This window comes from Peromyscus eremicus, chromosome 17 (genome assembly GCF_949786415.1).
Source record: "Peromyscus eremicus chromosome 17, PerEre_H2_v1, whole genome shotgun sequence".
Lineage (NCBI taxonomy): Eukaryota > Metazoa > Chordata > Mammalia > Rodentia > Cricetidae > Peromyscus > Peromyscus eremicus.
In genome coordinates this window covers 18,139,913-18,164,162 of record NC_081433.1, presented here as the reverse complement: position 1 = coordinate 18,164,162, position 24,250 = coordinate 18,139,913, and the positions used below count along the sequence as shown (strand labels likewise).

Here is a 24,250-nt window from a genome sequence, read left to right as displayed (position 1 = left end):
CCGTGTCCCGCTCTGCTTTTTATGGCCTTAAAGCGGGCTGCTCAGAGAGCGTGATTCACAAGCAAGCGGTGGGACCGGCGAAAAGTCGTTCCCACTTTAAGAAGCAGCGCAAGGCGGCAACTCACGGAACAGAAGCTATTCTCGCGAGAGCCGGCGAAGTGGCAGCCATGGCGGCGACGGGAGCAGGACCTGGCCCTGGAGCGGGCTCCGGTCCCGGTGCAGGAGCGGCTGCAAGTGCCACAGCGGCAGAAGAAGGAGAGGCGGAGCCGGTGGCCGCCGGGGCCGGAGAGGGGCCGTCGGCTGCCCCGGGAGCGGAGCCCAGCTCCGGAGAGGCCGAGAGTGGGTAAGACATCCGCAGCCCACGAGAGCGAGCGCGGGAGGGAGGGGAGGGGAGGGGAGGGGAGGGGTGCGACACCCCCCCCCCCCCCCCCCGAACCCAGGCCCTGCGGCCAACGGCTCGCTCTACCCGGTACCCTCTGCAACCCTGCGGGCTGCTTAGCAGGTTGGCTCTGAACTACACCTCAGACCTCATTTCCATCGGTACCAGTGGGATCCCGCCAAGCGTGTTTTCCTCTCTCCCTCCCGCCTTTGCACCCCTTAGGACCTAGCTGGTCACTCTTCTAATACTAGTTCCTGAAATAGCCCAGGAAGGAAACCTCCGGTCGTTACCGGTATGGAAGAAGTCACAGTCCTTCTGAAAGCACTAGGACACCGAGATCTTTGTGACTCTTCCAACTCCTTGCCATGTACACACATGTCTGTAATGACCAATTGGGCTTCACAGTCTTGAGTGCATCCTTTCTAATTTGGATTGTTTCCCTGGGCATCCAGTCCAGGACAGACTTAGACTGGGAACTCCATCAATGTTTGGTTCAACGGGTTTTGTTTCGGAGTAGGTGTTCTGAAGTTCATTTCTCTTGAAACTTCCTACTTTCTTTATAGGGATGCAAATTTGGTTGATGTAAGTGGTCTGGAGACAGAATCTTCTAATGGAAAAGATACTCTAGTAAGTATTATCTTCTTAGGCCTTTGAAAGACAAAGCAAGATTTTGTTTAAAGTTTTTTAATCTAATTTTAAAAGTGTAGTCAGTCAACCCATTTGATTGCCCTGTGCCTCCAGGAAGGTGCTGGCGATACTTCAGAAGTGATGGATACCCAGGCGGGCTCTGTGGATGAGGAGAATGGTCGACAGTTGGGAGAGGTGGAGTTGCAATGTGGAATATGTACAAAATGGTTTACAGCTGACACTTTCGGAATAGACACCTCGTGAGTACACTTTGTAGTCTTATAGAGAGCGCTGTGTAAAATTTCAACACTGGGCTGGAGAGGCGGCTCAGCAGTTAAGAGCACTGGCTGGCTGCTCTTCCAAAGGATGGGGTTTGATTCCCAGCATCCACATGGCAGCTCACAGGGGTCCGGGAACTTCAGTTCCCCAGGATCCACTACCTTCTGGCTTTTGCACAGATATACAAGCAGGCAAAAAAAACCCTATAATTGTGAAAATTTGAAGAGAAGGGTGCATGGGAGTGAAAAAAAAGGGGAAATTATGTAATTATAATCTCAAAAAAATGAAAAGCATTTTTAAAAACAACACCAAGGGAGAATTTTTTCTTCAACATATTCAGCAGTTGATTCAGTTTGTAGACAAAATGAGTAGGCAGTATTTTGTGCTCACCCTCACCCCTATTTAGTGACCAGTATGCTGACTGGAGAATTGTTATCAGTTAGTATATTTTAAGTATTGAAAGCAGAGGCCTATTAGGTAGACTGTGCTTGCTTTTAAACATACTACGATTGGGAAAAAAGACTATACAATTAGAAGAGATTATATAATTAGATTTGAGACTATATATTTTAAATCTTGTGTAGTTTGGGTTTGGTGTTTGCATTGGGCAAAGGCTGCTGTTGCAGAAATGTGAAGGTGTGGCATATAGTTCAGTGGTAGTGTTCTTGCCTGCTGTGTGCAGAACCCTGGATGATCACCATCATCAGAAGGAAACTTTTGATTTCTCAAGAACATTGAGATAATCAATGAGTGCTTTGCCTAAAGCATACTTTGTTTCCTTTCTGATTGCTTACAATCTATCCCATAGGTATCTTATATTTTTCTCAGACAAAAAAAAAATTATGTCTAGACATGTACCTATTCTGGAGAATATGATACAATTCAGAGAATTCAGAAAATCATATGATCCAGAGAGAAAGGTCTCCTTTTCTATGGAGTAGCTCATTAGCTAATAGGTGAGTCTTTTTGACTCGGTATGAGTAACTATTAAGTTGATGGCTCTCTAACTGTAGCTGTCCTGGAACACCCTTCGTAAATCGGGTTGGCCTTAAAATTGCAGAAAACAATTTCTGCAATTGCAGAGATAGCTCCGTGGTTAAGAGTACTGACTGCTCTTCCCTAGGATCCGGGTTCCATTCCCATATGGCAGTTCACAACTGTCTGTAACTCCAGTTGCAGGGGATTGGACACCATCACACATACATGCAGCAAAACACCATTGTACACAAAATAAAAATAAAGCATTAAAAAAAAGTTTCACATTAAAAAAAAAATGGCAGAAATCCTCCTGCCTTTGAGTAAGTCTTTGTGGTTAAATTTTGAGGCCAGGCAGGGCTGCATATTGAATATCAGGCTAGCTAGGGTGATACCACCAGACCTTAGAAGGAAAAAAAGAAATGTATATTGAGTGGAGCTGGTGGTGCATAACTATAATTCAGGTACTTAAGAGGGTAATTCAGGGACTTAGGAGGCTAAGGCAGGAGGATCACAAATTCAATCAGTATGGGCTGTAGCTCCTTCTAGACCAGGACCCTATCTCAGAAAAAGCCAAAGAGTGGACTGGCGAGATAGCTCAGTGGATACACACTTCCCAAGCAAGCCAGGCAACATGAGTTTGATCTCTGGGACCCTTATGAAGATGGCAGGAGAGAACTGAGCCACAGGGTTGGCCTCCCACACGCGCACCTTGGCAAGTGTGCCCATACATGTGTCATGTATACGCACGACAATAATGATAATAAATAAACTTTTTAAAGGAAGAACAAGTGAAGTCATAGAAACGTGTTCAGTGGTTCACTAATTCTGTGTAATCTGGCTTACCCACAGATCATGTCTACCTTTTATGACCAACTACAGTTTCCATTGCAATGTGTGCCATCACAGTGGGAATACCTACTTTCTCCGGAAGCAAGCAAGTAAGAATAACTCTGGAGTATTTTAAAAGATTGTCCCTTGGAAAACAAAAGGGATCCAGGTTAGCACACTTAGGATACCTTTGTTTAAGAACTGGTTGGAATTAACTTGGTATCTCCCTCTGAATAATGACAGTTGCCCATTTCAAATTTATTCAGTTACTGCTTTTGGCTGCCCCCGTTACTATTTTGTAGACCACTGTCTTGGTTTCTCTACCTGTTGATGCGATAAAAATACTCTGACAAAAGCAAGGTAAGGGAAAAGGTCTTGGGGGCTCACAGTTCCGGGTCACAGTGCATCATGACTGTGAAGTCGCAGCAGCCGGCCTTTGAGGGAGCTGGCCTCATTGACTTCATAATTAGAGACAGAGCAGTGTGTTTAAGCTCTGCTTGCTTTTCTCCTGTACAGTTCAGGGTCCCCTGCCCAGGAAATAGCACTACCTGCAGTGGGCAGGCCTTCTGAACGCCACAGAATCGAGATAATCCCCCACAGACTGGCCATAGGCCAGCCGGATGTGGATAATCCCTCCCTGAGACTCGGGTGGTCTAGATTGCGTCAAGTTGAAACATCACATCTACTGTGTTGAATGTGCTCCTGTTGATAGAAATCCAGTATCACAGATACATCTTTTCCTTTTGTTTTTTGATAGATTTAAAAGAAATGTGCCTTAGTGCTTTGGCAAATCTAACATGGCAGTCTCGGACACAGGATGAGCATCCGAAAACCATGTTCTCTAAAGATAAGGTATAGTGAGAATTAATGTAATTGCTGTATGCTAAAGAGTCAAGTGAAACTTCTAGATATCCTCTTTAACCACTCTAGTCTCGTCCATTTTATGGTAAATCATCTAGTACTTACCCTATTTTTTCCATATGGGGAAATGATAATTTACCAGTTTCTTAGTAGGTGTCATTTGGCTTAGCTGTTAGTATTATGAATCCTTAAATAAACTTGGTTGGCTTTTTGGAAGCAAGCAAGTCATCTACCACATAATCAAGTCTGGTGTAAACCAGTCTCTATATAGCCTTGGCTGGCCTGGAACTTGGCGGCATCAAACTGAGTCTTCCTGCTTCAGCCTCCCTGCTTCTTTCCCTAGAAAGAACACAGAACTGACTGCCTGGTTTCTGACCTCATCATTGTCCCTGCAGTGGAAAATTGCTAACTGGCCAGATGAGGGCCATTATGGGCAGCAGGCAAAAATGGACAGGATGGGGGCCACCAAGATACACTGCTGTCCTGTAATTTCTATCATTACTTTAGGATGTAGTCTTGTGAAGGAAAAGTACATGTAAAACACCATTGTGTTACAGGTCAATAGGCTCATACAGCTTGTGCTTACCGTGCGTGTCTTTATTATTGTTTTCTCTTGTGCTTGAGTTAATCTCACAATTCTTTCATTGTGACCCTAGAATCGATAATACATAACTGCATTATTGTCCACTGAATTTCTGACATTTGATTGTCTCTCATCTGACCAAGATAGCTTTGTCACCTTGACAGCCAAAACCTTTGACACGTGTGTTTCTGAACTCCTTGTTTTCAGAATGACAGAGTAGTCCAAACTGTCCTTATACTTTCCCCGATTTCCTTTTCTATGGAGTAAATACTTAGTTTCCAAAGGATTGACTGTGCTGGTTCTGGAAGGTGATCTAAAATGGTGGTGTTGTAATGCCAGAAAATCAAGGGCAGTTGTTGTTTTTATTGTGTAAGCAAGAGTTGGCAAGCTGGGTCACCATCAGAGTAGATGGAAAGGAGCCTTACAAGAGAAGTTTGTGGAATTTTTAAATTCATATTATGACTCTGGTTACAGAGGTTGTAAGTAAAGAGATGCATGAGTTAAGGGTATCTGGTTTATGATTCTGAGTGATCAGCAATTCTAATATTAAGAGCGAGAATAGAACTCCACAAAGCAAACTTAGAAGGTGCAGACCTCCATCTTAATTACAGAGAAGACTGAAACATCCTCAGGACACAGATACAGAAGCTCAGGAGAATGAACTTGGAAGTTGCCTTCCAGTTGACAGGGCAGGGAGTATAACTTATCCCCAAGTGGACTATAAGCCTGAGTACCAACAATCTGTGTGTACTGACTTGAGATCTCCATAATGTCTGTATTTGGTTGGTGGTTTGTGGTTGCTGGAGACAGACGTTTACACTTCCACTCTGTGCCCTGGCCTGAACCTCACAGCCACCTCCTGCCTGCACCAGGTGCTGAGACTGAAACTGAGCCACCCTGCAGGCTGTGGATTGTTTTTGAACAATTGAATATTTGTCCAGTACTTAGAGCTACAGGAGGATCTTTGTTTTTGTTGTAATGAAGTCTTTAAAAAAGGCTACTTTGTGTGTGTAACTTTGAAAGCAGTTTTAATTCTTAATAGATTTTTATTTCTTAAAAATAGGATATTATACCATTTATTGATAAATACTGGGAGTGTATGACAACCAGACAGAGACCTGGAAAAATGACTTGGCCCAATAACATTGTCAAAACAATGGTAAGTAAATGAAAATTGAATAGAGATGATCAGTTTCAAAATGCCAGTATTATTTCTAACAGTTAAATTATATTTAGTTTGAAATAATGTGACAGTTGAGAGAATGCAAATAATTTGATATTAATAATTGAATGAGATACAGGTAGTTATAAATTTTAATTTTTTTTCACACAAATTCAGTTAGTAACAGTGTTTTATGTGAATGTCATTGTCCAAAACTGCTCTTATGCTCTGAAACCCTGTCTGCAACTTTTTGGTTTGTTGGTTTTGTTTTCTTTAGATTTATTTATTTTTTATGTATATGTATGTGTATGTGCTTGAGTGTGTGTGTGTACCACGTGTTTCCAGTGCCCATGAAAGCCAGAAAGGACCACAGGGATCCCCTGAAATTAAAATGACAGATGGTTTGAGTCACCTAATACTGATGCTGGGAACTAAGCCTGGGTCCCCTGGAAAAGCAGCAGGCGCTCTTAACTGCAATTTAATTTTATACTAAACTTGGAGACCATTTTTGGGTTTTGATTAAGTAAAAAAAGTCTTGTTCTGAACATTAATTTTAGAAGTAAGGAGAGCACTTGGGGAGAATTCAGCAGTAGCTGCCCACTCTGCTTACTCTGTGAGAGGACAGAGGAGAGTTATGAAGCACTGGCTCTCACTTTTCTGTCTGTCCTGTGTCGGGTCTCTTGTAGCCCAGGCCTTGACCTCAGCACTAGACACAGGGGACTGGACTTCTGACCTTCCTCTACCTTCCTCTACCTCCAGAGTGCTAGTCATGGTCGTGTCCCACCTTACCTAGTGTCTGTGCTGTACTAGGGTCCAACCTGTCTTCATGCGTTCTGGGCAAGAACTCATCACCAGAGCTACTGCCTGATATGGGCTCTCTCTAAGTGCCTCTTTCATTTTTGTGGTCATGATTCATTTTCCTTGTCTCTCTCTCGCTCTCTCGCTCTCTCGCTCTCTCTCTTTCTCTTTTTGTTTGTATGTTTGTTTGGTTTTTTTTTTTTGTTTTTTGAGACGGGGGTCTCTATGTAATCCTGACTATCCTGGAACTCACTTTGTAGATTAGGCTAGCCTTGAACTCACAGAGATCCTCCTGCCTCTGTCTCCCTGAGTGCTGGGATTAGAGGTGTGAGCCACCACCTCCTGGTGTAACTTTCTAATAAGATGATCCTGAGGGTTTTTGGAGAGTACAATTAAGAATTGACATTTGGAGTTGATGACTAAACATCTGCACCTCTAAGTAAAAAATGTTCATTATTACTAAGATACTGTTTCCTCATAGAGTAAGGAAAGAGATGTCTTCTTGGTAAAGGAACACCCTGACCCAGGAAGCAAAGACCCAGAAGAAGATTACCCCAAATTTGGACTTTTGGATCAGGTACATTAATCTTCCTTCTTTCATTCTCCCTCTCTCTCTCCCTCTCCTTCCCCCCCCCCCCCCCATAGTGAAGCAAGTTTGGTTCACACTGGGCTGGAGATGTGCTGAGTTGATAGAGTGCCTGCCTAGCAGCACTGCCTAACCTGGGCTCGTGGTGTGCTCGTGGTAGAGCACTGGGGAGGTGCAAACAGGAGAGTCATGGCTTGAGGCCATCCTGGGTTACGTGAGGCCATCCTGGGCTACGTGAGGCCTTCTCTCCAAAAACAAGAGGCTGAGGAGATACTCCTGCTTCAGTTCTTGTACAAGCATGAGAACTTGAGTTCATATCCCCAGTTCCCCAGTACCCACATACAAGCTGGAAGTTAGCAGCATGCATCCATAAACCCAGGACAGAGACAGGCAGACGGGCAGATCCTGGAGCTTCCTGGCCAGTCAACCAAAATGCCAAGCTCGGGTTCAATGAGAGACAGTCTCAGGAAATAAGGTAGCGCCAGTGAGATGGCTCAGCTGGTACAAAGTGCCTGCCACTCACGCCTGATGACCCGAGTGATCTCTGGGGGCCGTGGTAGAAGGGAGAGAGCAGTTTGCAAAGTTGTCCTCTGGTCTTTTCTATTTTGGTTTTTCAAGACAGGGTTTCTCTGTGTATCTCTGCCTGTTCTGGAACTCACTCTGTAGCCCAGGCTGGCCTTGAACTCAGAGAATCACCTGCCTCTGCCTCCCGAGTGCTGGGATTAAAAGTGTGCGCCACTGCCACCCTGGAAAGTTGTCCCTTAACCCCTGCATTTGCGCTTGCACTCAGCCACATACCAAGAGGCAGCTTGATAGAGGATGCTTGGTTATGTGCAAGCCCCTCACGCAACACGCACGTGTATCTACTCATGCACACAGAATTGTCTGCATCTGTCTGTCAAAAACACAAAACATAGGGCTGGAGAGATGGCTCAGAGGTTAAGAGCACTGGCTGTTCTTCCAGAGGTCCTGAGTTCAATTCCCAGCAACCACATGGTGGCTCACAACCATCTGTAATGAGATCTGGCTCCCTCTTCTGGCCTGCAGAAATACATGCAAACAGAACATTGTATACATAATAAATAAATAAATCTTAAAAAAAAAAAAAAAAAAAAAAAAAAAAACACAAAACATAGGCCCGGAGCATGTTGGACTCCAGTTGAGTGGTTATTGATACCTGGAGGAAACACTCACCTTAACCAGTGACAAGTGTTTTAACTTTGTGTGACAGATCTCACTGTAGCCCAGGTTAGCTTAAACTCACGATAGTTGTTCCTGCCTCAGCCTTACACTTGCTAGGGTTACGTGTGTGAGCCACCATGCCTAACTCAGGAACCAGTTTTGATTCTGGTTGTTCCTCATTGTTAGGGCTTATTTTTTGTAAGTTTTTTCTAATCTTCCTGTTACCTGGAATTTTTCTCCTAAAAACATTTTTTGTGGTGAAGAAATTTTGGAGAATATGTTTTGCTAAGAACTTACGGTAAAAATTAATTTCCATTTTTTGTTGCATGGCAAAGGACACATTGGCAACTAAGAAGGCTTTTCGATTTGCCTTAAAATGCTTGATTTGCTACCTCTTTTTGAGATGAGATCTGTCAGTGTGGCATAGACTCAAGAACTCTCTGTTCTCGGCCCCCTCTTCCTAGCCACTGCAGTGGAAGCTGACTACAGCCTGTATAGATTTGAAGAGCTGGGGGTGTGTCTCAGTGGCATTTTTGTAGAATGGCCAGTGGAAATTCAGATTTCTGCCTCATCAGCGGAAAGACACAGCTATGTGAGCCCGAGTTCCTGGAGAGCAGAACCGGGGGATCTAAGCACATTGGCCTGCGCGGCTCACCCTCCTCACCTGCATGGTTGTTGAGTCCATCCTGGATTCATCCTGACCTGCTACACACACACACACGCACACGCACGCACGCACACACACGCACACGCACACACACACACACACACACACACACACACGCACACACACACTCCTTCATGAATTTATGAAGCGTCCGACTTGGGGACCTTGCAGGCTTGCTTTTTAGGATTATGGCTTTCATTTTCTTTGCTCTAATTTTGTCTGTTTTTTGAGCAATTGCCAGATTAATTTGTTCATGTGACCTTTTTTTTACTAGGCTATTTCTTCTTCTAGGATCTTAGTAACATTGGTCCTGCTTATGACAACCAAAAACAAAGCAGTGCTGTGTCTGCTAGTGGGAACCTAAATGGTATGTGCTTAAATATCCTGTCGGGGTTCTGTAGGATGACCCAGACCTGAGTGATTGTTAAGCTGCATGTGCATTCAAACTGAGATTTCAGCAGCTGGCCAGACACTTGGGAGATGACGTGGGAGAGCCCTCTGGCTACTTTACAGCAGGTCGGTCTCAGGAGGAGTACTATTAATATGTTAGTTATACACATTTATGGGATGTACTGTGAAGCTCTGATTATGTGAGCATTAATAATGTCTGAAATGACACAGATTTCATGTACTGTTTCTGAGGACTTTCCAGGTTAGACTTTCTGTGTTGTTAGATTTCATATCTGTATCATAATAAACTCTTAATTTGGGGAATCGTTTGCTCCCCACCCTTTTCCATAGCTCAGCTGTCACTTGGTAAGCTGCTATGTCCATCTCATTTTCTTGCCCTGAATTTCAGCCTATTCATATGACAAATTTCTGTATGGATCACCCACTGTGGCACCCCCCCCCCCCATTCCCTCTAATTAATAGAGGGAATACTCTTCGCTGCTAATCTACTGAGAACCGGGGGTGGGGCTGGGAGGTAGCTTAGTGGATGTCCATCCACACATGGCATCACTCATTAACTTGTCTGTTAGAATTGGAGCATCTTAGCTCTATAAATCCTATCCAGTTAACACTCTAAGGTGTGTCGGAAATACAAGTGTGTTTATTATCTTACACCATGCTTTCCCTTTCTAACTGTTGATGGTTGACAATACATAGTGCCGCTTCTGTTCTTACAGGTGGAGCCACTTTGGGAGGTGAATCCTCTCTGTCTTCTCTCAGCCTCAGACTTAAGTATCTTGTGGTTTGAAGTGCTTTTTGCTGAGCTTTGTAGAAGCTAAACTACGTAATTTACAGCGTTGTGAAAGTGGTGTGGCGGCACTTACTATGGAGCTGTAGTCAGTTCAGTGGTGGGAGTGAAAGCTTGATGTTGTCATATTCTGCATTCTGACCTAGCCAGCCAGAGTCCTCTGCAGGGCTGCTTGCTCTGTGCGAACAGCCCTGCATGGCAGCAGAGGATTTGGCAGGTTTTGATTGATAGTTATGTCATCACAACTGTTTAACATTAAACCTTTTATGAGCTCTATGAATAACAGCCAGGTTCATAAAAGGACATTCTGCATTAATCTGGTACTGTGTGTGCAGAATATGACCTGCCCTTCATGTCTTTATTCTTTTTATTGCAGCAGAAATGCTGATAACTTCCAAGCTTGTCCCCGATTTACATATAGTACTCTCTGCAGTTGTTTACATAAAGGTGTTTTTCTGCAGTTCAGGGACATTTTCTGGAAAGAGAAAAACAAACTGAGAGACATGATAGAAATGGACAAAAATTACAACAAAATACAGAAGGTAATACTTCTTGTGACCTGATATAGCTAAGTGTTCTAACATAAAATAAATAATTGTTTTATTTGCCCTAAATTCCACAAACCAGGTTCATGTAATGTACTGAATTCATTGGCTCAGTCTTCAGTGTATGATGTGGAACTAAAAACTGCCTACTAAATTTCAAGCCTCCATTCTCGAGTCATGTAACTATGAGGAATTTTCAAACACTGGAGAGAAACACCTTTTTAGTATTCTGTTTTTGTTCTCTGTTTGGTGTACTTTTGTCTTGTTGGGTAGTGCTTTAAGTAGATACCGCCTTATGTTTATGAAATAAGCAGTTCAAGTGAGTGGACACTGACCTACAATCAGGACATTCTCATCGATGTTTGTATTGAGTGGTGAAAAACAATCCATGCAATTGTTTCACTCTTTTTTAGCTGTGGGTGCTTGAATCTGAGTACAAATGCATTTGTGTCACAGCCCCCTGAAGTACCATTGGTTACAGTCCATTAGAAAGGGCTGGAGAGGGGACTTGGCCAGTGAAGGCACTTGCTGCTAAGCCTGGTGACTTTAGTAGGTCCCTGGAACCCATGTAAAGTACAGATACAACTCTACAGAGTTATCCTCTGACCTCCGCATACATTCATTGATTGATTGATTGGTTATTTAATCTTTTTCTTTTCTTTTTTTTTTTTTTAAGAAGAAAGGAAGGTTGAAGATATAACACAGATACCAGGCATATTAGATTTGTGTGACCTTACTGTCAGAACTGGCCCAGGACGTTGGCTGTGAGATACAGTGGATCCTTTCAGAACCAGGCTAAAATCCAGTCTACATCAAGAAAAATAAATCTCTGTGGTGTTACACAAATGCACATTGGTGAATGGTAGTCGCCATGGACTTTGAGGCCCTTGTGCCTCCACAGTGGCTCTGTGAAAACATGTGCCTTCTCTTCAAAGGGGGAATCGCAGCAGGAAGCAGTGGGAAAGGAAGAGGAGCCAAGCGTAAACAGCAGGATGGAGGGACAACAGGGACCACCAAGAAGGCCCGAAGGTGGGAGCTCCCCACCCCACCTCCCCCACCCCACCTACCCCACCCCACCTCCCCCACCCCACCTACCCCACCCCACCTACCCCACCCCACCTCCCCCACCCCACCTCCCCCACCCCACCTACCCCACCCCACCTCCCCCACCCCACCTACCCCACCCCACCTCCCCCACCCCACCTACCCCACCCCACCTACCCCACCCCACCTACCCTCATCCCACCTACCCCACCCCACCTACCCCACCCCACCTACCCCACCTACCCTCATCCCACCTACCTCACCCCACCTACCCCACCTACCCTCATCCCACCTACCTCACCCCACCTACCCCACCTACCCTCATCCCACCTACCTCACCCCACCTACCCCACCTACCCTCATCCCACCTACCTCACCCCACCTACCTCACCCCACCTACCCCACCTACCCTCATCCCACCTACCCTCATCCCACCTACCCCACCTACCCTCATCCCACCTACCCCACCCCACCTCCCCCACCCCACCTACCCTCATCCCACCTACCCCACCCCACCTACCCCACCCCACCTACCCCACCTACCCTCATCCCACCTACCCCACCCCACCTCCCCCACCCCACCTACCCTCATCCCACCTACCCTCATCCCACCTACCCTCATCCCACCTACCCCACCCCACCTCCCCCACCCCACCTACCCTCATCCCACCTACCCTCATCCCACCTACCCCACCTACCCTCATCCCACCTACCCTCATCCCACCTACCCCACCCCACCTACCCTCATCCCACCTACCTCACCCCACCTACCCCACCCCACCTACCCCACCTACCTACCCTCATCCCACCTACCCTCACCCCACTTACCCTCACCCCACCTACCTCACCCTGTTTATTTGCTGCAGGCAAATCCACTGAAAGGGAAAGAACCATCATGTTAAGGCTAAGAATATGGGGGTTGTTTGTTTGTTATTGTTGAGTTCTGAGCACCTGGTAAGACAGAATAAGTTCAAGTGAGGTCTTCTCTATGAACTCATGACTATAAAAATAGACCCTTGCACTGGAGATACAGTTCAGTAGTAGAGGGCTTTCCTGCATGTGTGGGGGTGAGGCTCCAGGTTGATTTCCTAGCGTTGAAACGACAAAAGGCCCAATAGTAGTGTCTTCTGTTCTGGGGAATAAAGTTCCCTTAGGAGAGCCCTAGAAAGAAGGCTAGATGGGGAAGAGGGAATAAAGCTTACTAACTGTTAGCTCCTCAACTTCTGCCTCTCCTTTCTCATGTCTCTTCCCTTCCCTTTGTCCAAAGCTGAGGTGATAAAATCCAGGTCACTTCTGATTTAGACTGGCAGCCAAGAGTAAATCTGCTGTCTCCAGGTTTCTATCCCTTGATTTATATATCAAATAACTACAGAAGGCCGGAGATGTGTATAGTCAGTTCATATACCGAATGAACTACAGAGGGCCAGAGATGTGTATAGTCAGTTCATATACCGAATGAACTACAGAGGGCCAGAGATGTGTATAGTCAGTTCATATACTGAATGAACTACAGAAGGCCGGAGATGTGTATAGTCAGTTCATATACTGAATGAACTACAGAGGGCTGGAGATGTGTATAGTCAGTTCATATACTGAATGAACTACAGAAGGCCGGAGATGTAATGAACTACAGAGGGCCGGAGATGTGTATAGTCAGTTCATATACTGAATGAACTACAGAAGGCCGGAGATGTGTATAGTCAGTTCATATACTGAATGAACTACAGAGGGCTGGAGATGTGTATAGTCAGTTCGTATACCAAATGAACTACAGAGGGCCGGAGATGTGTATAGTCAGTTCATATACCGAATGAACTACAGAGGGCCGGAGAAGTGTATAGTCAGTTCATATACCGAATGAACTACAGAGGGCTGGAGATGTGTATAGCTCAGTTGGTAGAGTTCTTCCTAACATATACAAAGCCCTGGGTTTGATCCCAGAACTGGATACCCCAGGAATGGTGGCATAGGCCTGTAGTCCTTCGCTGGGAAGGTAGAAGTAGGAGGATCAGGTTGGCAGGGCATCCTCAGCTACATAGTGGATTGGAGGCCAGCATGGGATACAGAACTCTTTGTCTCAAGAATTAAAGTGGGCCCAGAGAGACAGCTGTGGTCGAGCACTTGTTGGTCTTGCAGGGTACCTGGATTGGCTCCAGCACTTACATGGTGACTCACATCCGTCTATAACTACAGTTCCAGGGGAATCTGATGCCCCTTTCTGGCCTCCGTGGACGCCAGGTAGATGTACATGCAGGCAAAACATTCGTACACATAAAATAAAAATAAGTCTTTTGAAAATGAAATAAATGTGCTAAAAGAAGCCACCCTCATTCACCCTGTTTCTCCTCTGCCTTCTCCTTTAGTATGGCTGCTCAGTTTGTAAGACGACAGAGAGTGCATGTGTAAAGATTCCTCAGGCCTTAGTTGTCAGTCCCTACAAGCTACAAGTGATTTGATGACATTTTTGTTGTGGGTAAGGTGATTTAATGGAGTTAAAGAAAGCATTTGTTGTAAAGTTGAATGTGTTCCACCAGAAACAACAGATCAGAGGCCTTTTTTCTTTCTGAGACAGTGTTTCTCTGTTTTACCCGGGCTATCCTGAAACTCACTCTGTAGACCAGGCTGGCCTTGAACTCAGAGATGGCCTGCCTCTGCATCCCAAGGGCTGGGATTAAAGGCGTGCGCCACACCACCTGGTTTAGAAGCCTTTCTTCAGGATAGAACACAGGTGCACCAGAGTGCTTCAGTTTCTTCATTGAATCTTTCTTTTTTTCAGTGACCCTTTGTTTTCTGCTCAGCGTCTCCCCCCTCATGGCTACCCTTTGGAACACCCATTTAACAAAGATGGCTATCGGTATATTCTAGCTGAGCCTGACCCTCATGCCCCTGACCCGGAGAAGCTTGAACTTGACTGCTGGGCAGGAAAACCTATTCCTGGAGACCTCTACAGAGCCTGCCTGTATGAACGAGTTTTGTTGGCTCTACATGATCGAGGTGTGTACGTTTAAATGATGATTTGAAAATGGTGCTGGTTAGTTTTTTTGTAATCTGGGAAGAGGGAACCCTAACTGAGAAAATGCCTCCACCAGACTGGCCTGTGGGCAATCTGTAGGGCATTTTCATGATTGATGATTGATGTGGGAGGGCTCAGCCTATTGTAGGAGATGCTATCCCAGGAAGATGGTTCTGGGATACAAAAGAAAGCAGTCTGGTGGGCAGTGGTAGTACACGCCTTTAATCCCAGCATGTATCAAAGCTCACATGCAGCAACACACCTCCTCCAACAAGCACACACCTACTGATTATTCCCAACAGTTCATCTGCTTTGGACTAAACGTGCGAGTATATGAGCCTGTAGGGGTCATTCTCATTCAGATCACCACAAGCCCTCCTTAGGTTTACTTCATGATTTTAGTTATGACAGTGATGTCATGGAGGTAAGCTTTGTTCTCATAGTGCATCTCTTCCATCCATTACTGATTACTAGACTAAGATGGTGTCTTGTAGGCTTATCTGTAGCAGGCTTTCTCTTGGGCCACCAACCAGCTCCCAAATCATGACACAGAGACTTCTTATTAGTTAAGAATGCTCATCCTTATCTTATGCATAGCTAGCACTTAGAACTTAACCTGTTTCTCTTCATCTACATTTTGCCTCGGGGCTTCTTAACTTTCTTCTGTATGTCTTTCCTGCTGTCTCCTGGCTGTCTGGCTTCTGGCCCCTGCGTGACCCTCTCTTTCTGCCTCATTCTCTTTTCCTTCTCTTTCTTTCCTTTTTCTAGAGCCTAGATTTGGCCTCCTATTTACTCTCTGCCTGCCAGCCCTGCCTGTCCTCCTTCTGTCTAGCTATTGACTATTCAGCTCTTTATTAGACCAGTCAGGTGCCTTAGGCAGGCAAGGGAAAACAGTAACACATCTTTTCATAATTAAACAAATCCATCATAAACAAATGTAATATTCCACAACACTTACCTACTGTCATAGTTTTACAAGGAGGTATGTTCTTTACTACCCTGTAACATTTCTAATTCAACAGTATGTTGTGTTGAGTTAGGGTTGGACCAGAGGAGAAGTGTGATTGGATCATTGGCTTCTTTGAAGATGCTCTGGCTCCTGGAGCCAGGATAAGCTGTTGGGTGTCGTATCTCTTCCCAGATCAATAAGGCTTGGGCTCCGTTCTTCTGCGGTAGTCAATGCCACAGTACTGGTTCTTTGTTTCACTGGTTAGGGGGAAAGCCCTCTCCACAAGCCTTCTCACATCTGCCTGCCTGCCTTACGTCACTGTTATTTTTCTCTGGTTGTTCTGTTGTTGTTGTTGTTTTGACTGGTTTGCCTAAGCTGGCCTCAGACTTCTAGACTGCAGGGATCCCACTGTAGCTGCCTGAGTAACAGTTTTCTGGTTTCGGTGATGTTGCGGTTACAGATGATACCATTTAGAGATGTTGACAGAAGGGGCTCCCAGCTGTGCTGGACTACAAACACTTGGCCTAATAATTCCTGCCGTTCTCTTCTTTTTACAGTCTTTTTGTTGGTGTTTGAGTCAGGGTCTCACTGTTACCCTACCTGTCCTGGAACTCACTCTGTAGACCAGGCTGGCCTCTAACCCACAGAGATCAGCCTGCCTCTGCCTCCCAAGCGCTAGGATGAAAGGTGTGCGCAACCACACCTGGCTCTTTTTCTTCCGCCCTTTTTAAAAGTCTTTGTGTAGTCTAAGGGACTCGGGTCTCTGAATATCTCAAATCTTTGAATCTCTTTCACTGCAGCTCCCCAGTTAAAGATCTCTGATGACCGGCTGACTGTGATTGGAGAGAAGGGCTACTCCATGGTACGGGCCTCTCATGGGGTACGAAAAGGTGCCTGGTACTTTGAAATTACTGTGGATGAGATGCCACCAGATACTGCTGCCAGGCTGGGCTGGTCCCAGCCCTTGGGTAAGCAGGGGGCACTGTGTGAGCCTCACAGAAGGGGTAATCTGGCTCATGGTTTATGATTACTGGTTTTACTAGATTATGGTCTTAGAATTAAATTCCTGAAGTAGTAGCCAGTTTGGTATTCCTAGAAAACTGTAGAGATGGTTGGTAAGCGGTTTACAAAGTTGACTGAAGAGGTGTGGAGAGAAAAGTAGAATCAGAGTTAACTGTAACTGTCTGATTTCCATGTGTCTTTTCATTGGGCAGGTAACCTTCAGGCTCCCTTAGGTTATGATAAGTTTAGCTATTCTTGGCGGAGCAAAAAGGGAACCAAGTTCCACCAGTCTATTGGCAAACACTACTCATCTGGCTATGGACAAGGAGACGTCTTAGGGTTTTATATAAATCTTCCCGAAGATACAGAGACAGCCAAGTCACTGCCGGATACTTACAAAGATAAGGTGAGATTGCCCTCCTTCAACAGCATCCTGGCCTTGACGACCCGTGGCAGTCAGAGCCTATAACTATTGCTTGAGGTCTGTTGTGATGGTACCCCATGGTGTGTGTGTTTTCATATCCTTTTATATGAATGCTTTCAGAAATAGCAATACAACGGAAAGAATTAAGGGTTTACTACCTGAATAGTCCCCTAAATTCTACCATTAACATGTTATCAATTTATCCTTTTTTATTATGTATGTACCTCTGGAAAATTGATGGGCATCATTGTAATTCCCCTTATAGGTATGTCTGGAAATGTATTATTAGTCATTGTTCAACTTTGGTTTTATATATATATATATATATATATATATATATATATATTTTTTTTTTTTTTAAGGAAATATACAAATTTTAAGTTTTTTCAGGTACAGAGTTCTTTCCAAGTTTTTTTTTTTTCTTAAAGGATTTTAGGATTTAAGTCAAGCCCAGGGCTTCTACATGCTCAGCCAGCACCTTGCCGCTGAGCCCCGTCTTTTTTTTTTTTTTTTTTTTTAAAGATTTATTTATTTATTATTATGTATACAGTGTTATATCTGCAGGCCAGAAGAGGGCACCAGATCTCATTACGGATGGTTGTGAGCCACCATGTGGTTGCTGGGAATTGAACTCAGGACCTCTGGAAGAGCAGTCAGTGCTCTTAACCTCTGAGCCATCTCTCCAGCCCAGAGCCCCGTCTTTTTTTAAGTTGTTATGTATGTGAGTGTTTTGCCTGCGTGTGTGTATATGTATGCACCATGTGTGTGCGTGGTGCCTGAAGAAGGAATTGGATTCCCTAGAAGCAGAGATCTAGGTGGTTGTGAGTTGTCATGTCAATACCATGAATCAGACTGGGTCCTCTCTACAATTGGAACAGTTGTTCTCAACTGCTGAGCCATTTCCAGCCCCCTTTAAACAATTTTTAAATTGCCAAGAGGTGGTGGCACATGCCTTTAATTCCAATACTCGGGAGGTAGAGGTAGACAGATCTCTTGAGTTCCAGGACATCCTGGTCTACAGAGTGAGTTCAAGGACACCCAGGGCTACACAGAGAAACCCTGTCTTGGAAAAAAAAAAAAAAAAACAATTTTAAATTTATTTACTTTTATGAGTATTTTGTCTGTTTGTATGTATGTGCACTATGTGGGTACCTGTGCCCAGAGTCCAGAATAGGACAATGGATCCCCTAGGACTGGACTTACAGATTGTTCTAAGCTCCTATGTGGGTGCCAGGTCCTCTGGAAAAGCAGCCAAGTACTCTTAACTACTGAGCCATCTCTCTAGCCCCTCTATTCAATGTTGTTGTTGTTTAAGATTTATTATTTTTATTGTTTAAAGATTTATTTATGTATATGGGTACTTTGCGTGTACATCTAAACACCAGAAGAGGGCATCAGATCCCATTATAGAGCCTCCATGTGAGTGCTGGGAATTGAACTCAGGACCTCTAAAATAGCAACCAGTGCTTTGAACCACCAAGCCATCTCTCCAACCCCAACCCACTATTCAGTTTTAATGGTGCCTTTTTTAAAAGGAGATTTTTTTTTAAACTATTTTTAATTGTGTGTGTGTGTGTGTGTGTGTGTGTGTGTATACACACCTTAGTATACCACTCAAGAGGTCAGATGTGTGTGATCCCACTAGAGTTGGAGTTACAGGTAGTTGTGAGCCACCTCCCAGGGGGCTGGGAACCAAACTCAGGTCTTCTGCAAGAACAGTACCTGCTCCTAACCACAGAGCCATCTCTCCAGCCCTGATGGTGTCTTCTGATGAACCAAAATGTTAAGCCTATTTTCGGGTTTTCCTTCTGTGTGTATTTCGGTGACTTATTGATGTGCCCACGAGTCATGAAAATGTCCTCCCATGTTTACCTTTGGCCTCGAATTAGGTCATGGATGGCTTACTTTTTGTATAGGGTAGTGAGGTTGAACATATTTTTTCCCTTGGGAATAGCAAATTGTTCCAATGTTATCGGTTTAACTGCATTCTCCACTGAATTTCTTTGGTGTGTTTAGAGAAAATTCAAACAATCATACAAGTAACTCTTCCAGTGATCCCAAAAATGTTGTTATAGAATAAGAAGTTTGAGGCTCTGTGGAAAATTTTCCCCATAATTTTTCAATTAATTTACCTTCTTTAATAGGTATTTTGTGTATTTTTTAAAGTGTATATGTATAGTTCTCTTACTAAAGGCTTTTTTGGGAAATGTTTAACAAACATGGCCAGCTAGTCTCTTTCAAAAAGCACTTAGGAGCCAGGTGCTGGTAGCACATAACCTTTAATCCCAGCTCTCAGGGTAGAGGCAGGAGGATCTCTGAGTTCCAGGACATCCAAGACTGTCACGCAAAAAACCCTGTCTTGAAGGAGAAAAAAAAATCAGCACTTAGGAGCCAAGCATAGTGGCTCACACCTTTAATCCCAGCACTCGGGAGGCAGAAGCAGGCTGATCTCTGTGAGTTCAAGGCCAACCCTGGTCTACAGAGTGAGTTCCGGGACAGCCAGAGCTACACAGTGAGACCCTGTCTTGACAAAACAAAGCAAAACAAAAAATACTTAGGAATTGAAAAATTCACAAAACTCAGTGGCAAAGACTTTACAAGGACGTGGCACTGTTTGTGTGAGTCTGACTTTGTTTTCTCCATGGTGATGTAGCTGATTCTTCAATATCTGTTTTTTTTTCTTTCTTGATTTTTCAAGGCTTTGATAAAGTTCAAGAGTTATTTGTATTTTGAAGAAAAAGACTTTGTGGACAAAGCAGAGAAGAGCCTAAAACAGACGCCCCATAGTGAGGTGAGTCACAATCATAGACAAGTCAGGATAATAATGCTTTGAAGAGCCAGACTCCTGGAGGATAAAAGAGGCAGCGGCAGTGGCGCACGCCTTCAATCCCAGCACTAGGGAGGCAGAGGCAGGTGGATCTCTGTGAGTTCGAGGCCAGCCTGGTCTACAGAGCGAGTTCTAGGACTATCTTGAGTGAGGCAGCTGAGGCCAAAGGGTACTGAGGGAAACTGAAAAACTAGGCTGCCTGCAGCAGAGAGCTCACTTCAGTCCATCACCTGTGTCTTGTGTAGCATGAGAATGTTCTTTCTGGGACGCTAAAGAAAGGGCTGGAAGGACAGTGACCTGATAAGGAACCATGCAGGAGATTAAAGAAGCCAGTTAGATAGACACTCTTCTTGAAGGAGATGCCAAGGACAGAGGGAGACCGGAACTAGAGGAGGAGACCCTGCTGTGTCACTTGGAGATAGCAGGGGCTGGATGGCTCACTCTGTCATCTAGAACTCTCCCTGCCTTCCCTTCCCAGGAGCATATGAGTCAACCTCAAGAGCCAAAGATCAAAACAGAAAGGGGAGTGAGGAGAAGTTAAGTTCTGAGAAGCCACATGGGTCAGTGGTAGAAGTGGGATAAAGAAACTAGAGCTCTCAATGTTTTAGGGGGAGAAATTCTATCAATTAAAAACTAAAACAGGCAAGCAAAAGCCCTTGCCAGAAAGTCTGATACTTCTTACAAATACAGTGTAATGAAAGCTGGTGTGTGCATGTGCCTGTGAGCACAGTGCTTATGAGGTGTAAAGCAGGAGTTTAGAGTTACTCTCAGCTGCAGAATGAGCTGGAGGCCAGCCTGGACTACATGAGACTGTCTCAGTCCCTCCTCCAAGTAAAGTATAATGAATAATGGAATATTCATTATAAACATAAGAGTATATAGCATGGAAATTCAAAAACAAGCTTAAAGTCAACCGAAATAATGTATGTTTATATATTAATTTACTTGAAAAGTCTAAAGTAGCATATAAATTTAAGATACGATATAAAATGTATGTTATTCTTAGAATGAGTACATTATTGTCATTCTGGAGGGAGTATTAAGTATTCCACAATTGAGTTTTTTTGTTTTTGTTTTTTTTTTTTCTTATTTTGTTCTTTTAAAAATTCTGAAGAAAAACCTTGATCTTTGTTTCAGATAATATTTTATAAAAATGGCGTCAGTCAGGGTGTGGCCTATAAAGATATTTTTGAGGGGGTTTACTTTCCGGCTATCTCGCTGTACAAGAGCTGCACGGTATGTACCCTGCGTTTGGTCTGTCGTATGACTTAAAGGAAGTGTGTGTGGGTTGTGATGAAAGAGCCATTGATTTGGGAGGAAAGTGATTTCTAGAAAGAAGTCCAAACAGCCTCTGGGAGGCCTGGAAATGTATACACATCTGGATGTCTCAAGTATTTGCAGATGCACTGTGCTTTGTAGGTGTCATTGTTTAATATGAAAGATACAAAGCATATGCACTCGTGAGTCACTGGTGTCGTATGTTTGATGATATCATGTGTACTGCCATTGGTAACTATTGCTTATACTTAAAAAATGTATATAGCCAGGAATGGTGGTGGTTCATGCCTTTAATCCCAGCATTTGGGAGGCAGAGGAAGGCTGATCTCTTTGAGTTCAAGGCCAACCTGGTCTCCGCAGTGAGTTCCAGGACAGCCAGGCCTATGCAGTGAGACCCTGTCTCAAAAATAAAAACAAAAAACAAAAAGCCCTGCATGAAGGAAGGTTATTGCTTGTTCACAGAGGAAAAAATAGCACATGAAGATTTCCATGTATTAGTGTCATTACCTCTCTATCAAAGGAAGATTAGGAGATCTATAGGCTGCAAACAGAAATCAGTGAGAAATCTATTTCTACCTAGCGCTTGATAGACATTAGGGTGTTGACCACTTTTAACAATGTTAATGTATCTCTTGTTCCATTTTACCCTAATTATCTCAGCGACATTGTTTTTATTTTGAAACAGGGTCTGCTGTGTAGTTCAGGCTAGCTTCAAACTCAGGATCCTCCTGCCTCAGCCTCTCTAGTGTTGGGGTTACAGGCATGCACCACAGTTCCTACTTCCTGTAGTTTTCCTTTAAATATCCCCTGCCAAATGAAACGTTTATTTTCTTTTTCCATTTTTCCCCGTGTCTACTTGAATTGAACTTATCCCAGGTTTCCATTAACTTTGGACCATCCTTCAAATACCCTCCAAAGGACCTCACGTACCACCCTGTGAGTACCATTACCATGTCTACAATGATTCCTCAGCGTCTTTGTCTCTTGCTGTGGCTTTTGTAATCATCGTTTCCCTGTTTGAATTCCTCCTACAGGTGAGTGACATGGGCTGGGGGGCTGTGGTAGAGCACACACTGGCTGATGTTCTGTACCACGTGGAGACGGAAGTGGATGGAAGGCGCAGTCCACCCTGGGAACCCTAACCAGTCCTTGCTTCGGACATCTTTCTCTGGAATAACATTGGGGTGTTGCTTTTGTTTATAAAGTGTCAAATGTTTTCCCAAAGATGCTGCAATACACTTTTTGTCGATGTAATAGAGGCTGGCTCGGTGGACTGCAGCTGTTTCCCCACCCTTCAGCATTCCCTCCCCTCTTCCAGCTCCCACTCTTACTTTGTTGAGTGCCATACACCAACAGCTGCTGATTCTGAAGAGCCCACAGACTCCCTGTGAAACTGGTGCTGTGCAACGTGCCTGCCAGCAGGACTTGTTACCTTCCTGTATTTTCTAAGAAGTGAATAATCATGCCCATTATGCATATTTAAAGATGTTGGCATCCCTCCTGGTTTCTGAGAGGGGCTGAAATCAGTGGCAGTACATTCCAGAGCAGTCTAAAAGTTACCTTTTTTTGGTGTGGAGTTTGGGGATCTGTGAAGCTAGTGGGTTTCTACGAACTGTAATTGTGAAAGGAATTTGCCTGCAGGTTTAACACTTAGATCTTTTCTCCAATAAAACTTGTTCTCAAGCTTGTGTGGTTCTTGTCTTCATTTGAGGTTGAGTTCCTCCTGGTGAGTGTCAGCAGTGTGAACAGGAGCACTGGAAGGCTGGACAGGCTTCCGACTTAGACTTCACTTTCTTCCTTTGCTCTCTTCTGGTGACAGTGTGAGCAGTGTGTGAACAGGAGCAGCACTGGAAGGCTGGTCAGGCTTCCGACTTAGACTTCACCCTCTTCCTTTGCTCTCCTCCTCCCTGGGCAGCCAGGCATTTCCACTGTCATGTGGGAACTGGAATCTCCAAGAGAGCAGGAGTGTAAGGCCTCCTCCAGCAGGAGTGTAGGGCCTCCTCTAGCAGGAGTGTAGGGCCTCCTCCAGCAGGAGTGTAGGGCCTCCTCTAGCAGGAGTGTAGGGCCTCCTCCAGCAGGAGTGTAGGGCCTCCTCTAGCAGGAGTGTAGGGCCTCCTCCAGCAGGAGTGTGGGGCCTCCTCTAGCAGGAGTGTAAGGCCTCCTCTAGCAGGAGTGTAAGGCCTCCTCCAGCAGGAGTGTAAGGCCTCCTCTAGCAGGAGTGTAAGGCCTCCTCCAGCTCTCTCTTCTCTTTGATGTTGTTGGATGTTGATGTGTCCAGGTTTTCTTGCCTGCCTTCCTTTCTACTGGCCAGCCAGTGGTTAAGATACAAGAATGACAATGATCCTTCCTTTAGGAGGACCCCTTAATGGCCTCCCTTTTTAAATACATCGGTCTGTGGCAAATGCAAACCCCTAGACTTCCCTAAAGGCTGCCCTCTATAGTGTTTTTGTTTTTTTAACCTAAGTGCTAGGTAAAGTGATTCACCAGGAGCTAGGTGGGATGCAGAATTATCAGAGCATTCCTATTGTTCTTCTAATTACTTTGTTTTGCTATTTAAGAATTTCCTCAAGGTTCAAATGAATATCGTCTTAACACAAATGGCAATACTATTACACCTGTCTCCTACTGAATCACTCATCCGTTCAGTACCTTGTTTGGTTTTGATTTTTGAGGCAGGGTCTATGTAGCCTGGCTGGCTGCAGACTGACAGATATCTGCCTCCTTTATGGGCTAGGATTAAAGATGGATCACCACAATTGGCTCATCCTTTTACTATCTTAACAAGAAAACTACTGGAGTCGGTATTGTAAACTGGGGTCACAGCCTATCAGTTTCTAGACACCTACTAATGCAAGGATTGGTCTGAGAAAGACAAGCCACTTACAAAGTGAGACCATGAAGTTATGAGTAGAAACTAGAGGTGAAGTATTGGCATATAAATAGCCATGTATAAGTCTTCTATTCTACCTCAAAACTAGATGTTTGTGTATTTGGCTTTCATATGTTGAAGGTTACCAAAGTAGTGCTTTACTTAACAATA

The 24,250-nt window shown here is 44.5% G+C and overlaps 1 protein-coding gene across 4 annotated transcripts; it reads left to right on the top strand.

Moving 5' to 3' along the window:
- The first annotated feature begins 136 nt into the window (after positions 1–136).
- On the top strand, positions 137–22,893 carry Ash2l (ASH2 like, histone lysine methyltransferase complex subunit). Of its 4 annotated transcripts, none has more exons than XM_059244406.1 (17): positions 137–343; positions 943–1,006; positions 1,121–1,266; positions 3,113–3,201; positions 3,849–3,943; positions 5,599–5,694; positions 6,977–7,072; positions 9,222–9,297; positions 10,590–10,670; positions 11,609–11,702; positions 14,494–14,711; positions 16,480–16,647; positions 16,894–17,087; positions 19,804–19,896; positions 21,070–21,168; positions 22,087–22,146; positions 22,245–22,893. In XM_059244406.1, exons 1-17 carry the CDS (start codon positions 168–170, stop codon positions 22,350–22,352), a joined length of 1,953 nt encoding a protein of 650 aa, XP_059100389.1. In that variant the 5' UTR covers positions 137–167; the 3' UTR covers positions 22,353–22,893. The 4 variants fall into 4 exon arrangements, with proteins under 4 accessions (XP_059100389.1, XP_059100390.1, XP_059100391.1 ...); XM_059244408.1 differs by lacking the exon at positions 137–343 and adding an exon at positions 425–502; XM_059244409.1 differs by lacking the exon at positions 137–343 and adding an exon at positions 429–540.
- The last annotated feature ends 1,357 nt before the right edge of the window (positions 22,894–24,250 follow it).